Genomic DNA, 14,466 nt, shown 5'->3' with positions numbered 1-14,466 from the left:
TCACCATATGCGAGCAAGATGGTAAGACTCTCTCTGCCGTGGGAGTCCATTTTTCCACACCTTCTAGACCTTATCCTAAGGGACAGAGGGGTGGAAAGATGTGGTTCCGCAAACCACAGGGAGTCGCGCCTGCCGCACATGGTGAATTTCCCCCCAGAGGCAGAGGGGGGAACAATAACAGACGCCGCCCAAGGGGCAGAGGGGGTCCACAGAGCCAGGGTTCCAGGGAATCTTTCCCTGACCAACCCTTTCAGTATCCCTGAGAAGCTGCCCGACTGTCCACCTTCGGAGGCAGTCTGGGGAAGATTATCTCTGTACCCGGAAGCCTGGCAATCGCTCTCCCAAGACACATGGGTACAGAAGATCATATCCGAGGGTTACAAATTTCCCTTCACTTCCCCTCCGGTACAACCGCCAAGACCCCTACCAGACGTACCACCTGCACAAAGGGGTCAGGCACAGCTAGAAATAAAAAAGCTGTTAGAAAAAAAGAGTCATCCAGGCAGTCCCAGCAGATCAGCTAGGATCCGGAATCTACTCCAGATTCTTTTTGGTACCAAAAAAGACTGGAAACCCATTTTGGACCTCAGCAGATTGAACAACTCTGTACAAAAGACAACATTTCTGATGGTAACACTGCAGTCCATTCTACCCTTTTTGGGCAGAGACAACTGGATGTGCTCGTTAGACCTCCAGGACGCGTACTATCATATAAAGATACACAGGCGCTCCAGGATATTTCTCCGCTTCCGGCTGGGAGCCAGTCATTATCAATTCAGAACCCTGCCCTTTGGTCTCACCACAGCCCCCCGGGTGTTCACCAAATGCTTGGCAGTGGTCATGGCTCACCAGAGACAAAAAGGATTCCAGGTGTTTCCATATCTAGACGACTGGCTCATTTCTGCTACCACCAAGCAGCATCTTATAATGGCCAGGGATTACACTATTCAACTTTGCAACAATCTAGGTATTTCTGTAAATTTTGCAAAATCCTCTTTGTCGCCTTATCAATGTATAAACTTTATAGGCGTCGTATTAAACACCACAGAAATGTCTGCGACATTACCACCTCAGAGAGTGACAGACATAAGGTGGAATGTTCAGTCCCTGTTTCAGTCCAACAGAGTTCAAGTCAAGCTAGTATTGAAAGCGTTAGGCCTCATGGCAGCGGCGATTCTTCTACTCCCATTAGCCCGCTTCCACATGAGGCTCCTCCAGTGGATGCTGTTTTCTCAGTGGTCCTTTCAACAGCTCTCAATGACTCACAACATCTTGATAACCCCATCATGCAAGAATCATCTCTCCTGGTGGATGGTTTCCCCTCAGCTTTTTCAGGGCAGACCCTTTGCCCCCCCCCCAGTTGCCACGGTGACAACGGATGCCTCCCTGATCGGGTGGGGGGGGCACTATCAGGGTAGGACGGTCCCGGGCACATGGCAACAATTAGAACGCCACCTGCACATAAATGTCCTGGAGATGAGGGCGGTGCTTTTAACGTTGCAAGCCCTTCAGAGCTCTCTTCCCACAGGGACTGTAGCAATTCAAACGGCCAATATGTCTGTGGTGTGGTACATAAACAAGCAGGGTGGAACAAAGTCCTACCCCCTATGTCGAGAAGCACTCAGACTTTGGCAATGGGTGATTTCCTCTCAACGGTTTCTGATAGCAACGCACATCCCCGGGAAGTCCAATGTCATAGCGGACAGATTGAACAGAACTATCCTTATGCCTCACGAGTGGTCTCTAAATCAAGCGGTAGCAAGCAGAATATTTCAGAAGTGGGGCCAGCCTTGCTGCGATCTTTTCGCAACTCCTCAAAACAGCAAGTGCCTCGACTTCTTCACACTCTTTCCTCTACCAGGCCATCCCCCCAGAGACGCTGTTGTTCACGATTGGCCCCGGGGTCTTCTATATGCCTTTCCTCCCTTACCATTGATCCCGCAATTAATTCAGAAAGCAACCGCATTGAGATCCAAAATGATCCTCATTGCTCCGTTTTGGCCTCGACAAGTATGGTTTCCGTTCCGGCACAGTTACCTACTGGAACAGCCTTGGCATCTGGAACCCCTTCCGGATCTGATGACCCATCTCACGGGCAAGCTGCATCAGTCTCTTCATTCCCTCAACCTCACAGCTTGGTTGCTCCACTTCCAGCCATAGCCAGGCTTCCCCTTATTTCTCCTCATGTCCGTGATATCATTCTGGCTTCCCATAAGTCCAATACTAGAAAGACATATGCAAGTAAATGGAAGCGTTTTTCGCTCTGGGCACAAGCTAGGTCCTTAGATCCTTTCCATGCACCCATTCATAAAGTTCTAGACTTTCTGGCGGAACTCTTTCATTCAGGGTCATTGTCAGCCACTATCAGGGTACAATTAGCAGCCATTGCTAATTTTCATGTGGGGCTCTCAGAAGCAAATATTATGTCCCACAAACTCTGTAAAGCCTTTCTCAAGGGCATCTTTTTGCTTAGACCTCCAGTTAAGGATCTGTCCCCACAATGGGATTTGAATTTGGTTCTAACCTCATTGATTCTGCCTCCCTTTGAACCTGCAGCCTCTTGCTCCCTCAAGCTTCTTTCTTGGAAAACTCTGTTTTTAGTAGCCATAACATCTGCCAGAAGGGGATCGGAACTTCAAGCCTTATCTGTCCGTCCCCCTTATTTGGTCTTTCACAAAGACAGGGTAACTCTCAGAACAAATCCTTCCTTCCTACCGAAAGTGTCTTCTGAAGCAAATCTAAACCACTCCATTGACTTGCCTGTCTTCTTTCCAGACTATTCCAACAGGGCTGAACAGAAATTACATTCATTGGATGTTCATCACCAACTACGGTATTATCTAGACAGGACAAAACAACTCAGAAAGTCAGACCAGCTCTTTCTCTCTTATGCTGCAGGAAAGAAAGGGCTTCCAGTATCAAAGGTTACTCTTTCCAGATGGTTGACATCTATTATTACCTTTGTCTATGAGTTGAGACACAGGCAACTTCCGTCTAGGCCTAAGGCTCATTCAACCAGTGCACTATCAACATCAACGGCCTTTCAAGCAAGGTTACCATTAGATGCCATATGTGCAGCAGCTACATGGGCTTCCCAACATACCTTTATTGCCCATTACAAACTTGATATAGCCTCCAGAAATAGAGCTGACTTTGGTTCCACTGTACTCCAGGAGTCTGTTCCATTCAGCCACCCAGGACTAAGGTGCTAGGGACGCTGTCCCATCCAGCAAGAATGAAGGCGAGAATGACAACTTAACATTAAGAAGTTATGTTCTTACCATAACATTCCATGTTAGTTGTCTTCTTCTAGCCTTCTTTCTTGCATCCCTTCCTCCTGCCCCCTAGCCTGGACAGACTTGAGGTCTCCGAGTCCTTCCATTTCTTGAGATACAACATGTTACGGTTTCACCGTATCTTTAGTGTTACTAGCAGGGAGTACGTACTTGCAAATGAGGATTATAATAATATATTTATACTATGTCTTGGCTTCCAAACGAGATCTGGGGTGTTAGCGCATGGTATTGTGGGTTATAGGGCTGCCTCGAGCCGGTAAAAATAGCTCTCGAGCTATAGTATAGGCCGAGTCGGAGCCAAGGATCGGCTCCGAACCCATCCAGCAAGAAAGAAGGCGAGAAGAAGACAACTAACTTGGAACGTTATGGTAAGAACATAACTTCTTATTCATAGACGCCAAACTGTCAGAATTCACTTCCACGAATTGCGGAATTTCTCCCAGGTCAGTGAAACAATTGCTCCGTAGCACAACAGAATACACAATGCACTAATTCAACCCAACTCAAGTGGGGGGCTTCTCCCCACCATCCCCCTAACTGTATATACCAACGTCGAGATCACACTGCAGTGGGGAAAAGGGAGATGTTGTGGAGTTGGCCGACTACTACTTTAACCTGGAAAAAATTCCAAGATTCACAGAGGTGACTTGCAATGGTTTGGTGCCTATGAAGAGGTGTTCACTGGAAAGAAGCCTCTTCACCCAAGACCATACAAAGGTGTAGTATCCCTCATTTGGCTAGCAAATGTCACCCAGATCCTCACTTACTCTTAACTGCATGGTTTAACTGTGTTTTACTCGAGATGTTCTTAGAAACTGTAATAGTAATCTAAACTAATGCCTGGGTCTTCAGCTGTAGAAGGTCTGATGTCCAGCCTGATTTTGAGAATAGTCTCTCCATTCACCTCTAGGCATGTCAGACTGACATCCATCAGGATGTTACCAGTGTAATACTGATTTCCACCTATGTCATTTCAGAATTTTCTTGACTCACTTCTGCTCTGGAACTTAACACAAAGAAGTACTTCACTGGGGATTTTTGCTGTACTACTTTTGCGGTAATTGTTTTGCTATTTTGGGCAATCTTTTACAACATTAGTGTGATGTGTGATTATGTGCTAAGGCATGTCTTGGAATAAGAAAGGTAGATATTCTTGTAGTAGGTAGATTCCCTACAAACACTTATAATACTTTTGTTCTGGACCTAAGGAAAATGCAAGCATTTTTGTGGACTGGGGAGTCTTTCAGGAAATTATTCATTAAAACCCCGTGAAGGAGACTGAGATCCTTGTAAAACTACTTGGAAAGAAGATGCTTAAGTCTGCACCCAGTCCGTGATGGTGCCCTTAAGTTGGTTTTCCATCTGTGATGTCTGCTTGAGGAAGAAGCAATCTAAGGAGAAGGCAGAAAGGTATGTGAGTGACTTATGTTCAGCATCCTTTCTGAACTCCAGGATCTAGACTTTGGTGAGACACTTTTGAAGCTCCGAAACCATACAGCTGAAATTCTGATGGCTTGTGACAAAACCCCTTTGGAGGCCAATTTGCCAAGGAAAATGGATATATGCTACCAAACCAGCAACCATGGTTGGGCTTCTGAACAGATGTCCTGCTGTAGACATCAGTGCCCAAAACGTGTTTTATAACTTCAGAAGGGAAGGATGGACAACCCCTTATTATGGTAAGGATGATTTAGATAACAGTGAGTTGTAATTCTGTCCACAGGTTGACAGCCTTCCCACCCAAAAGGGCTCTAATCATTTGTCCCATTTTCCTTGCAGATGTCTTGTGTTCAGATGTCCAGTAGGTCATTATACCTGCACTACTCCAAGCTATTCAAGAGCTGTGGATCTCCTTGGCTCAGGCTTTATAGAACCTGCAGCCAAGGTCTGATCCCTCTGTCTCTGGAGCATTGTGTTGTAAAAAAAATGAAGGGGCCTTCTCCTGAAAAGGTAGAGGATGACTTCTGTGATAGAAGAGGAGTTTGATATTCTTCTCAAATTTCTTCTCCCCTGTATGTCTTCCAGCGAAGAAATGTTACTTAGAAACGCTTCTTATAGAATGAGAGTACTTCAGATAGAATGTCTGGAAGGTGTGAGATGCCCAAAAAAGTATGTACTTGGTCTGGATGCTCCTGTACTTGTGGTTATACCTCTTGTTTAGGGGTTCTGGAAGGTGCTTTTCTGGCAGCCTCTAAAGAACTGGACTGTTGGTCTTATGCTTCTGAAATACCTGATAGACTGTATAGGATCCAAGAGTCCCACAAGTTCTTTTGTAGAAGAACCATGTGGCAGATCCAACAGTAATGTCTATTGATCTAGGTAAGGGGTCCAGATTGGTTCCTGCACCTGTACTCCTCCAAAAGTAAAGTACTAGATCAGTTTGGGAGGAATATATATAGCAGCCAGTGTGGTCTTCAGGATCATAAATTGAGCAGCCTACCAGATACAAAATTGTTCTTCTAGTTCAGCTCAAGGAGAAGACTGAGGAGGTGCCTGATGGGAGCCCTAGGGCAAAATTACTACCGCTTACCCAGACTACTAGGCAGGTAGTAAAGCAGTCAGATGTAATTGTGTTGTAGATGCAGCATCCAGGGTAGTGTATATATGGGGTAAGTCATAGTAAGACATTCCTGGCTGAAGTTACAACTCCTGCCAGGGGATGTCGAAGTGCAGCTTTCAAGTCCACCACTGGACAAGGTGCTGCACTTTGAGAACCCCAGTGATGAAATGTTTAAGAAAATCGGAGAAAAGGAGAAAAACTTGAAAGTGGAAAGCAGATGTTTTACTGCCCTGTGTTAGGTACGCAGAGAACTACCCCCCCCCCCCCAAAAAAAAACAAAAAAAAAAAAACCAAAATGGTCCTTACTGTCTTAGGCAAGCAAAAGGAAAGAGTGAAGGACCAACACAAGAAAAAGTGGCAGGGAGACCACAAGGGAAAGCCTCTGGGACCTCAAGGATCTTTTGCTGCCAGGGAGCAGCCCTATGTGGATATTCATTACCTTCCCCCTTACCCATATTCTCACTCTAGTTCCATTCCCTGCCCCATCCTTAACTATAATACTACCAAAGACCCAGCACAACTCAGCTCCCAGAAAGGAGACTTTTTGTACAAGAAGTATCCTTGCCACTATACTTGTGGGAATGCCGCAAGGCTTATGATGAGAATTGTAAAATATAGCGGTTTGTCATGAATTTTGCTTAAACTCTTTCTAGTACTTGTACACAGCCCAGTTTGTGATTCACTTATTTTCTGTGAATCATTTTTTCTGTCCTTCTTACAGATGGCACTTGTATGAAATCAGTATCTCAGACTCTGGCCACATCAATCCAGGTGTTCTCTTCAGTGAAGTCAAGACTCCCCTGTGCCTGCTGGATACTAACAGAATGTGAGGGCAAATCCTATGTCAGATAAATATTAAAATGTTTTATAGAGTCCAGAAAGGCATGGCTGAAAGACAACAGGAAAAGGCTCTAGAGTCATGGAGGTGAGTTGACAGAGCAGTTTTAAAGAGAAGCTTTGTGTTCTTTTTCAAAAAAAAAAAAAAAAAACATCAGTCAAGATGTAACAAGACTGCAACCATAAGACCTGTCAGTCCTGTGTGCTAGAGTAAAACGCAAGTGACAGCAGGTATGCAAATTCATAATCTGCTTGGGGGCCAGCAGGGGACAAGTAAGTGCATGACTTAAGGTCATGTAACCTTGGGTGACTCCTTTATGCTAGTTAAGATTTCCAGCAGAGAAGTATTTCTGGGAATGAGAAAAAAATGACAATGTGATCTATACGCACACCCTGTTTACTGTCACCCTGCTCTAATTAACAAACACGAGTAAGAATAACTGGAGCATTGTAAATAAAAAAAACAGGTGTGTTAGAGATTGCTGTATGTTAATGGGAAGACAATTAAGCTTCACAAACCTTGCTTATTTGTATCATTTTATTCTTACTATTTATAAGAGTCAATATAATTTCAGGCTATATATTTTTTTTCAGACATTTACTGCTCTTCCAAAATATTACTTTTATCAAAATGAGAGAGAGAGAGAGAGAGAGAGAGAGAGAATAGATGTACTTTAGTAGAGGGACTTTTTCCTTGTACAGTATTTTCATTCATGATATTAAACATTCTGACTGTTATTACTGCTAACCCAAGTGAAGTAGTGTTAGTAATCCTTTAGAAATTTTCTTTTGCTGTTTATTGTTTTGCATGTATTCAGTTAGTTTTGTTTTGTAATTATACAGGTAGTTACCAATCTTTCCTTGTGTCCCTGTGGAAAAATATACCATTATCCACAGAGTGAAGTTCTGTCTACCAAAATTATTTATTTTTTTTTACATTTTTAGAGCGCGCATGTCAGCAGACTTATTTTTGCACATCACTGCACCTTCACATTTTTTCCAAAGTTTATAGGAACATTGCAGTAACTTTAGTGAATTGAATGACTCATAGTACAACACTGTATTAACGGTAACATTTTTGTAAAGGCAGAGTTTCCAGCTATCGGAGTATACCATCTCACATTTAGTTGGGTCAGGTGAATACAGAGTTGCATTTATGTACATGCTTTCTTATGATCAATACAAAAGTTCTATACCTCTTCTTCCAAACCATTAGACCTTGCACTGAATTTTAAGAGCTACCTTGGGTTAGGACCCAGGATGCCATATATTTCAAGTAAGTCCTCTAGTGTTGCAGAAACTTCAGATCATGTTTCCACCGAGTTGTCAGACTTGGCTACTTTTATAGTAGCGTTTGTAGACACTTTTCGTAAAAAGACTGCCTTTTCATATAGCTGCTCCTAGTCCTGAAAGTGAAGTATCTGTTGGGTAAGCCATAACCTTGTAGTTGATGTAGCTGCAGTGGTAGAGGAAGGGAAGAATATCCCAATAAGACATTTCATTGCTTCTTGCATTTCCACCGCAGACATTTCATGGTAGGCCTCCACCAAAATGCGGCAGAAATCTTCCAACCTGGGAGAGTTCCAGAATGTATGCCTTGACTATCTTCCCACATCCTCCATTGACTTTTATTTATGATGTCTTGTATTTTCACATATGTGGAGTTAGCCTTGCCTAAGAAATACCTACAAAACAGGCGCACTGTAGCATCTTGTACCACATCACTTTTTTGCCAGGGAATCTTTGCCAAAGGTATCCTGCATATTTTTTCTTGCAACTGAACATAGTTATGTAAAACAGAAAATTAATATCCCCTATAAACAGTTCCATTGAGAAAAGTCTGTATTTGCCATTGATGTAGATCCAACAAGACCCTTTCTTATCTGTCTCCTGAGACCAAGCCTTATCTTTAGTTTTTTTTTTTTTTTTTTTTTTTTTTTTTTTTTTTTTTTTACTGAACACAGACCCTTCCCAACCTTCTTTTTCATGAATATGCCAGTTGTTAAAAACTTTGTCCTCTGAGCCAAGCCCAAGTTGCTCCTTCATTTTAGCAGATATTAAAAAAGCCTTCAGACATATTCAGAAAAGCCAGAAATTCTTGTCAAAAAAGTGTGTGCGCGCGTGCAAATATGTTCAGCTACAAGAAAAAATATGGAGGTATGTGTGCAAATATGTCCAGCTACAAGAAAAAATACGGAGGATACCTTTAGCAAAGATTCCCTTTCAAAAAGATCAGTATGGTACAGTGTCTGTGTGTGTGTGCAGTACATACACACTTGACTCCCTGTTGAAATGTCAGCACTTGCATCTCCGAGTGCCAACAGACTGAAACAAAAGATCAAAAATCCAGAAGAACAAATCTTGAACATTGCTCTTCTTTAAACTTCTTTTTTTGCAGAGTGGTTTTCCCCCCTGCACTTCCTGATGTTGAGGGCAAGCCTGTTGTACTCTCAGAATTTATGTAACCAACTCTTGAAATTGACATACCTCGGAGAGAAAGGAATATGCCGTGAAATGACCATATCTGTTTTATTATATGTAAGAATGTTTTTTGCTGTTCGTGCTTCATGTTTTGGAACTTCGCTGTAGCAGGTCCCAGCACTTCAAATAGTTACAATATGCTTGTATATGGGATGTGGTACAACAAGCTTTAGTGATCCTCTTTTACAAGAATCTGTGCATACATACGAACTAAGCTTCAGTCTTGATACCGCTCTAATTTAACACAGTATTTTTTGATTGTTAGGAAGTTGTATTTTAGACTTACCAGGTGATGTCCTTCCCCTTGTCTCAGTCATTTGTTTTTATCTGTGGATTACTATAACCACATATGTTCTGTAGTCCTATCTTGCCTATATTTTTTGCATATGGGTTCGGAGCTGATCCTCTGCTCCAACTCGGCCAATTACAAAGCTCAAAGTCTCTGTTGGCTCGTGTCAAAGTAGGTATCCCATAGTGCACTAGTAAGAATCCCTAGATCGTGTTTGCCGCATCTACGAGTTCAGAAGTGCTTCTTGCTTGGCCGTGGCTAAGTTGGATATTTTTCATTACTGTTATAGTTATTGATATTTCTGCATATAATATAGCTTAGTTTACATAGTTTTAGAAATAGTTTTCATAGGTAGTAAATAGTAGTCTGTGTTGCTATTTTTCTGTAGTTATTGCTGAGAACTTGTTGGCCATCTTTAGGCCGTGTTTGTTCTCCGAGTGGTATCCCTTCTGTGTGCTAGTTTTTTGAGACCGTTTCCTATTAGCGTAGGTCCGTGTTTGCGTTAGGACCTTGTTCCCTAGTATTGTATTTCAGTAGAATGGTATTTTGTGTGCAGTGTCATTTACTGTCTTACTGGCTAGTTTTTAGCCTGTTTAAATTTTACATTTTGTGGAAATTTTTCTGACTTAGCTTCTTTCCTGTTTTTTTCTTAGTAGCTAGGCCCGTTTTTTGCTCGTCTGTGTGAGTTTATCTTAGCTGGGCTAGGCCCATTTAAGTTAGAGGACCTAGTCCTCGGTTGTATTCTTTGTGTATAGATTTTCTTACAGGGCGAGGCCCGTTTAAGTTAGAGGACCTTTTCCTCTCTACTGTTTTTGATTAGAATTCTGTTTGTACTATGTCTAAGGAGTCCAAAGATCATAAACCTCCGGGTTTTAAAAAGTGCCTTAAGTGCTCCCAAAAAATGTCAATCACTGACGGGCATAGTAACTGCGTTTACTGCCTTGGAGCCATTCATCTTCAGGACACTTGTTCTTTCTGTCACTCCTTCAGTTCCAGAGTTCTCCAAGAAAGGAAGAACAAATTAATACTGAAAGGTCTCCTTAAGCCTTCCTTCAAGGAGGATTTAGCCAGCTCTTCATCATCCTCCAAGTCTCCCTCTGCAAAGAAAAAGAAGGTCAAGTCGGCAAAGAGGCATTCTCCTGCACCGACTATTTTGTCTGGACCTCCTCAGAAAGTATTAAAATTGGAGCCGGTCGAGGTTATCAGTGTTGACCCCAAGTCTTTTGGAGCCGACCACTGAGAAATTGCATTGGAGCTTGTCTCCCCAACTTTAAGATCTCCCATATTACAGAGATCTAAGTCATCTACCCTGTCATCTAGATCCTCCAAGAGCCTTTCGAAAGAGGATGTAGAGAGAGTAGTGCTTAGACTTTTGAAGTCATCTGCTTTACCAAAATTGTTGCTGGCTCCGATCCAGTCGGTTCTGGAGCCATCTGAGACCATTCTCCCTGTTGCTGTTCTTCCGAGCTGTGTTGTTCCTTCGGAGCCGAAGATTTCGGTGCCACTTGTTTTGGAACCCTCAGTTCCAGCACCCCTTGTGTCTGCCTCTGAGCCGAGTTCCTCTCCGACACCTTAGGCGCCGTCCTTGGGATTATCTCAGAATTCTAGATTTTAATGGCTCTACTCATGATTCTTTTAGCCTGAATTCATAGGTTCATATGAAGAATATTCAGTGGTTTGTCAGATCGGTTTGGACTCTACACTAGCACCCCCTATACTTTTCAAATTCCAGTGTTGAGGTTTGTGAAAAGGAGCTACTTTGGTGAGTAATCAGTTGCATCTCAAGCCCAGGTCTTCCTTTCTTTCTGCCAGACCCTACTCAGTCTGTTGCAACAGATGCATCAGATTTTACTTCTGGGTCTGTTTCCAAGAGGGTGAAAGTTATGGGCCTCTGGGACAAGCAGGATAAGTGAAAACACGCGCATTTCAAAAATTGATGGCTCTAATAAATGTGCTCAAATCTTTGAACATCAGGACCTCTGCTAATGGTCACCCATGAATTACCACATTGATGGTAGTCCACTGAACATAGAAGGCATTATAAGAGGTCTGGGAACACAGGTTGAGCAATTTCTCTTTTGACCACCACATTGCCACTGTGGTCAGAAAGTCCTTCTATGTGGCACACCTCATTACTTAAGGGTTTTGCATCCAGGAAGAAAGAGGTCATTGTCTCCCTCTACACTTCCCTTATTAGGCCAGTCGTTGAGTACAGTGCCCCATTTGGCATATACCTTACTAAACACCTGCAACAATTGGAGAAGCCGCAAAAGTACCTCACAAAGAGGATCCTAGGCCTTAAACATTTGTCCTATATGGGCAGACTAGAAAAAACTCCCAACTATTCTCTTGTGTCATATCGCCTACTTAGAGGCGATCTCTGCTTGACTTACAAAGCCATGTCTGACCCAGCTTTTTTAGAAATGCTGCATCTAAAGAAATCCTAATCCTTCCACACCACACGCTCCAGAGACCTCCACCTCATTACCACAATCAACAGAACATGCTGGAGGGACAGGTTCATAACCCAGAGACTGCCCATGCTATGGAATACATTTCCCCTACATGTCAAGCAGAGCACCTCATTGGTCCTCTTCAAGAGAAATCTTGAGTGGATGGGAAATAGAAAATTCACCCCAGGGATCACTCCAGTGGCTTTACACGACAGAGGCACTGGGAACTGAGGTCGGGTGGCACAATGCCAAGATAATACTAATTGGCTAGGCTTGAAAAGGTCCGACGACCATTAGCCTTGTACACACCTATGAACCCACAATACCACAGTGATGTATACAAGCAAGGGAAACCAGGTAATGCCTTTGTAGACTAGCTTATGGTAGCCTGTGATCTAGCAATTCGGGTCATTCTGTCCCTCCAGGCTATGTACGTTTCATCAGAACAAAACTTGTTGACAAGCTGAAGAGAACCAGGACAGACCCTTAGAGTGGATGTTGAACCCAAGGTCTTCCAGGAATTGGCCCATCTGAGGAGAACTCCTGAAGTGGATCTGTTTGCCACCAGCCATAACAAAAATCAGACTTTACTCCAGGACGCATTTTATTCAGGCCTGGAAGGCAGATTTATTTTCATTTTTGTAGACAGAAATGTTTGTGTATGCCTTTCCACCCTTTCCTCTGATAACCAGGGATGTTCATCATATTGATCACTACTGCAGAAGCTTGAGCAATATTGGGTTATATCCTGCAGAAAGTATAACAGCTGGCCAGCTTGCAAAGCTTGGGTACTTTCCATGCATCCAAACCATTATCTCAAGGTGAGCTGACTAAAAAGACTGGTTTGTGGGCCAAGCCCTTCAGTACTTTTTTGCAGCCATGTAATGTGTTCCTCTGCAACATTATAGGGATCAGTCAGCTAAAGTTGTTCCATTCCAGGGAAGATAGCTCCCTTCAGGGGAAAAAAAACTTCCACATTACCCTTTTGCTGTTTAAGCTAGTCTTTGTGTGTGTGTGTGTGTGTGTGTGTGTGTGTGTGTGTGTGTGTGTGTGTGTGTGTGTGTACAACTTGTTTTAAAACTTTTTCTGCAGAGATATTGTGGTTATTTTACTTTTTATGGTTGAGCTTTTACTTTTTATGGTTGAGCTTTTACTTTTTATGGTTGAGCAAAGTGTCCTTTTTATATGGGGGGAAGTGACTATATTGAGCCAAGTGTCCTTTTTATATGGGGGAAGTGGCTGTATTGCAACTTTCGTGTTTTACTAACTATTGCTGCAAAGTTTCCCTGAGAAAGAAGCACCATTTTTGGCTTGAGCATGGAATAAACTACAGGTCCCTTATTTGGACCTTCTTTAAGCAACAAAAAGAAAAAAGTTAATTAATCAGAGTTTGCCACCACAACAAGCTTGTTATTTGTCTCGGCCGCAGATAGGTGACTCTGCTTTGGCCAAAGGTGGTTCCTTAGACTGCTCATTTTTTTTCCATGGAACCCTCTGGTGTTGTCCATACAGCCACCATGGACCAGGGGTTATTTACATCCTCTGGACACTGGGGACCCCTTAGTGGGCAAAGGAGATCCACTCTTTATGGTCATGGAAGAAGGGGCAGTGAATGTGCCCTTGCCTAGTCAAAATGTTGTCCCCATTTCTGTTGAAACTATTGCTGTGGCAATATTAGGTCTGTTTGACCCAACTTTTTCCTTGTCAATATGAGACAAAGTTAAACATTTAACAACAACTTTGTCAGTTTCTCTGAACAGGAATAATTTATTGTATTTTGGCACAGGGTTTTGTACAGGTTATTGACCCTTTTCGGAAGGTGGTGTCTGGAGAAAGGAAAAGGGATTCCTCTCTCCCTGAAGATTTCAAGAAGTTGAATCTTCGAGAGAATGCAAAGGACAGATGCAAGCTTTCCTACTCAGGTTTCTAATTCCAGACTGTGAGGAGAGTATAGTATATAAATTTCCCTGTAAGGGATTCACTTTCGGTGAGATTATTTGCAGAATGTGCCAGTGTTTTTAGTGGGAGAACACTTAAGATTTGTTGGTCCTCAGAAAGTACTATGAGTTGTTACAAGTGGAATTTCAGAATCTTCATCCATCCCCCAGTGCTTTTAGCTTTGGAGAATGTTTGTCACAGCCTGTGGTTTCCCCAGACAGACAACCTGCTGCTCTTAAAAAGCAGATGAGACTGAAGAACTTTGTACATTCTAAGTTTTTATATACTAATCCCAGACCTGACCCAGCAGCTATAGTTTTAGTTAATCTAGCTGCTGCCAAACTTTTTTTTTTAATTCGAATCCTCCTCTTCCTCCTGATGAGGATGGTAAAACTATTAAATTTGGCAGCGGGGGGGGGGGGGGGGATACGCTTCCACAACTTTGAATTTAGAATTTTGAATTGTCAGGCTCATATCTTAAGTTTATACTGACTGGTTGTGAAAGTAGGAGGAATGTTTCAGCTACAGTTTCTGAGGAAAACTCTGGTTTCTTCTATTCCTCAGGCCAGCGCTCTTTGTTTGAAGTGTGTTTATGACTGTAGATACTGCTTC

General features: G+C 42.8%; 1 protein-coding gene across 5 annotated transcripts in view; it reads left to right on the top strand.

Annotated features, from left to right (window-relative positions):
- The window catches only part of BTBD10 (BTB domain containing 10), a 1,432,231-nt gene that overhangs the window by 445,559 nt on the left and 972,206 nt on the right, over positions 1-14,466 (top strand). Inside the window, exon 2 of one of the 5 annotated variants that reach the window (XM_044059093.1) lies at positions 6,578-6,781. The exons of the other annotated variants lie outside the window; for them this stretch is intronic. Within the exon in view, the coding sequence (XP_043915028.1) occupies positions 6,717-6,781 (65 nt within the window). The 5' untranslated portion in view covers positions 6,578-6,716. The remainder of the gene's footprint in view (positions 1-6,577; positions 6,782-14,466) is intronic. 5 annotated transcript variants of the gene reach the window in all.

This window comes from Protopterus annectens, chromosome 17.part0 (assembly GCF_019279795.1).
Source record: "Protopterus annectens isolate FY-2018-M chromosome 17.part0, PAN1.0, whole genome shotgun sequence".
Classification (NCBI taxonomy): Eukaryota; Metazoa; Chordata; order Ceratodontiformes; family Protopteridae; genus Protopterus; species Protopterus annectens.
The sequence above is the reverse complement of the archived record's forward strand: the minus strand, read 5'-3'. Positions and strand labels throughout refer to the sequence as shown.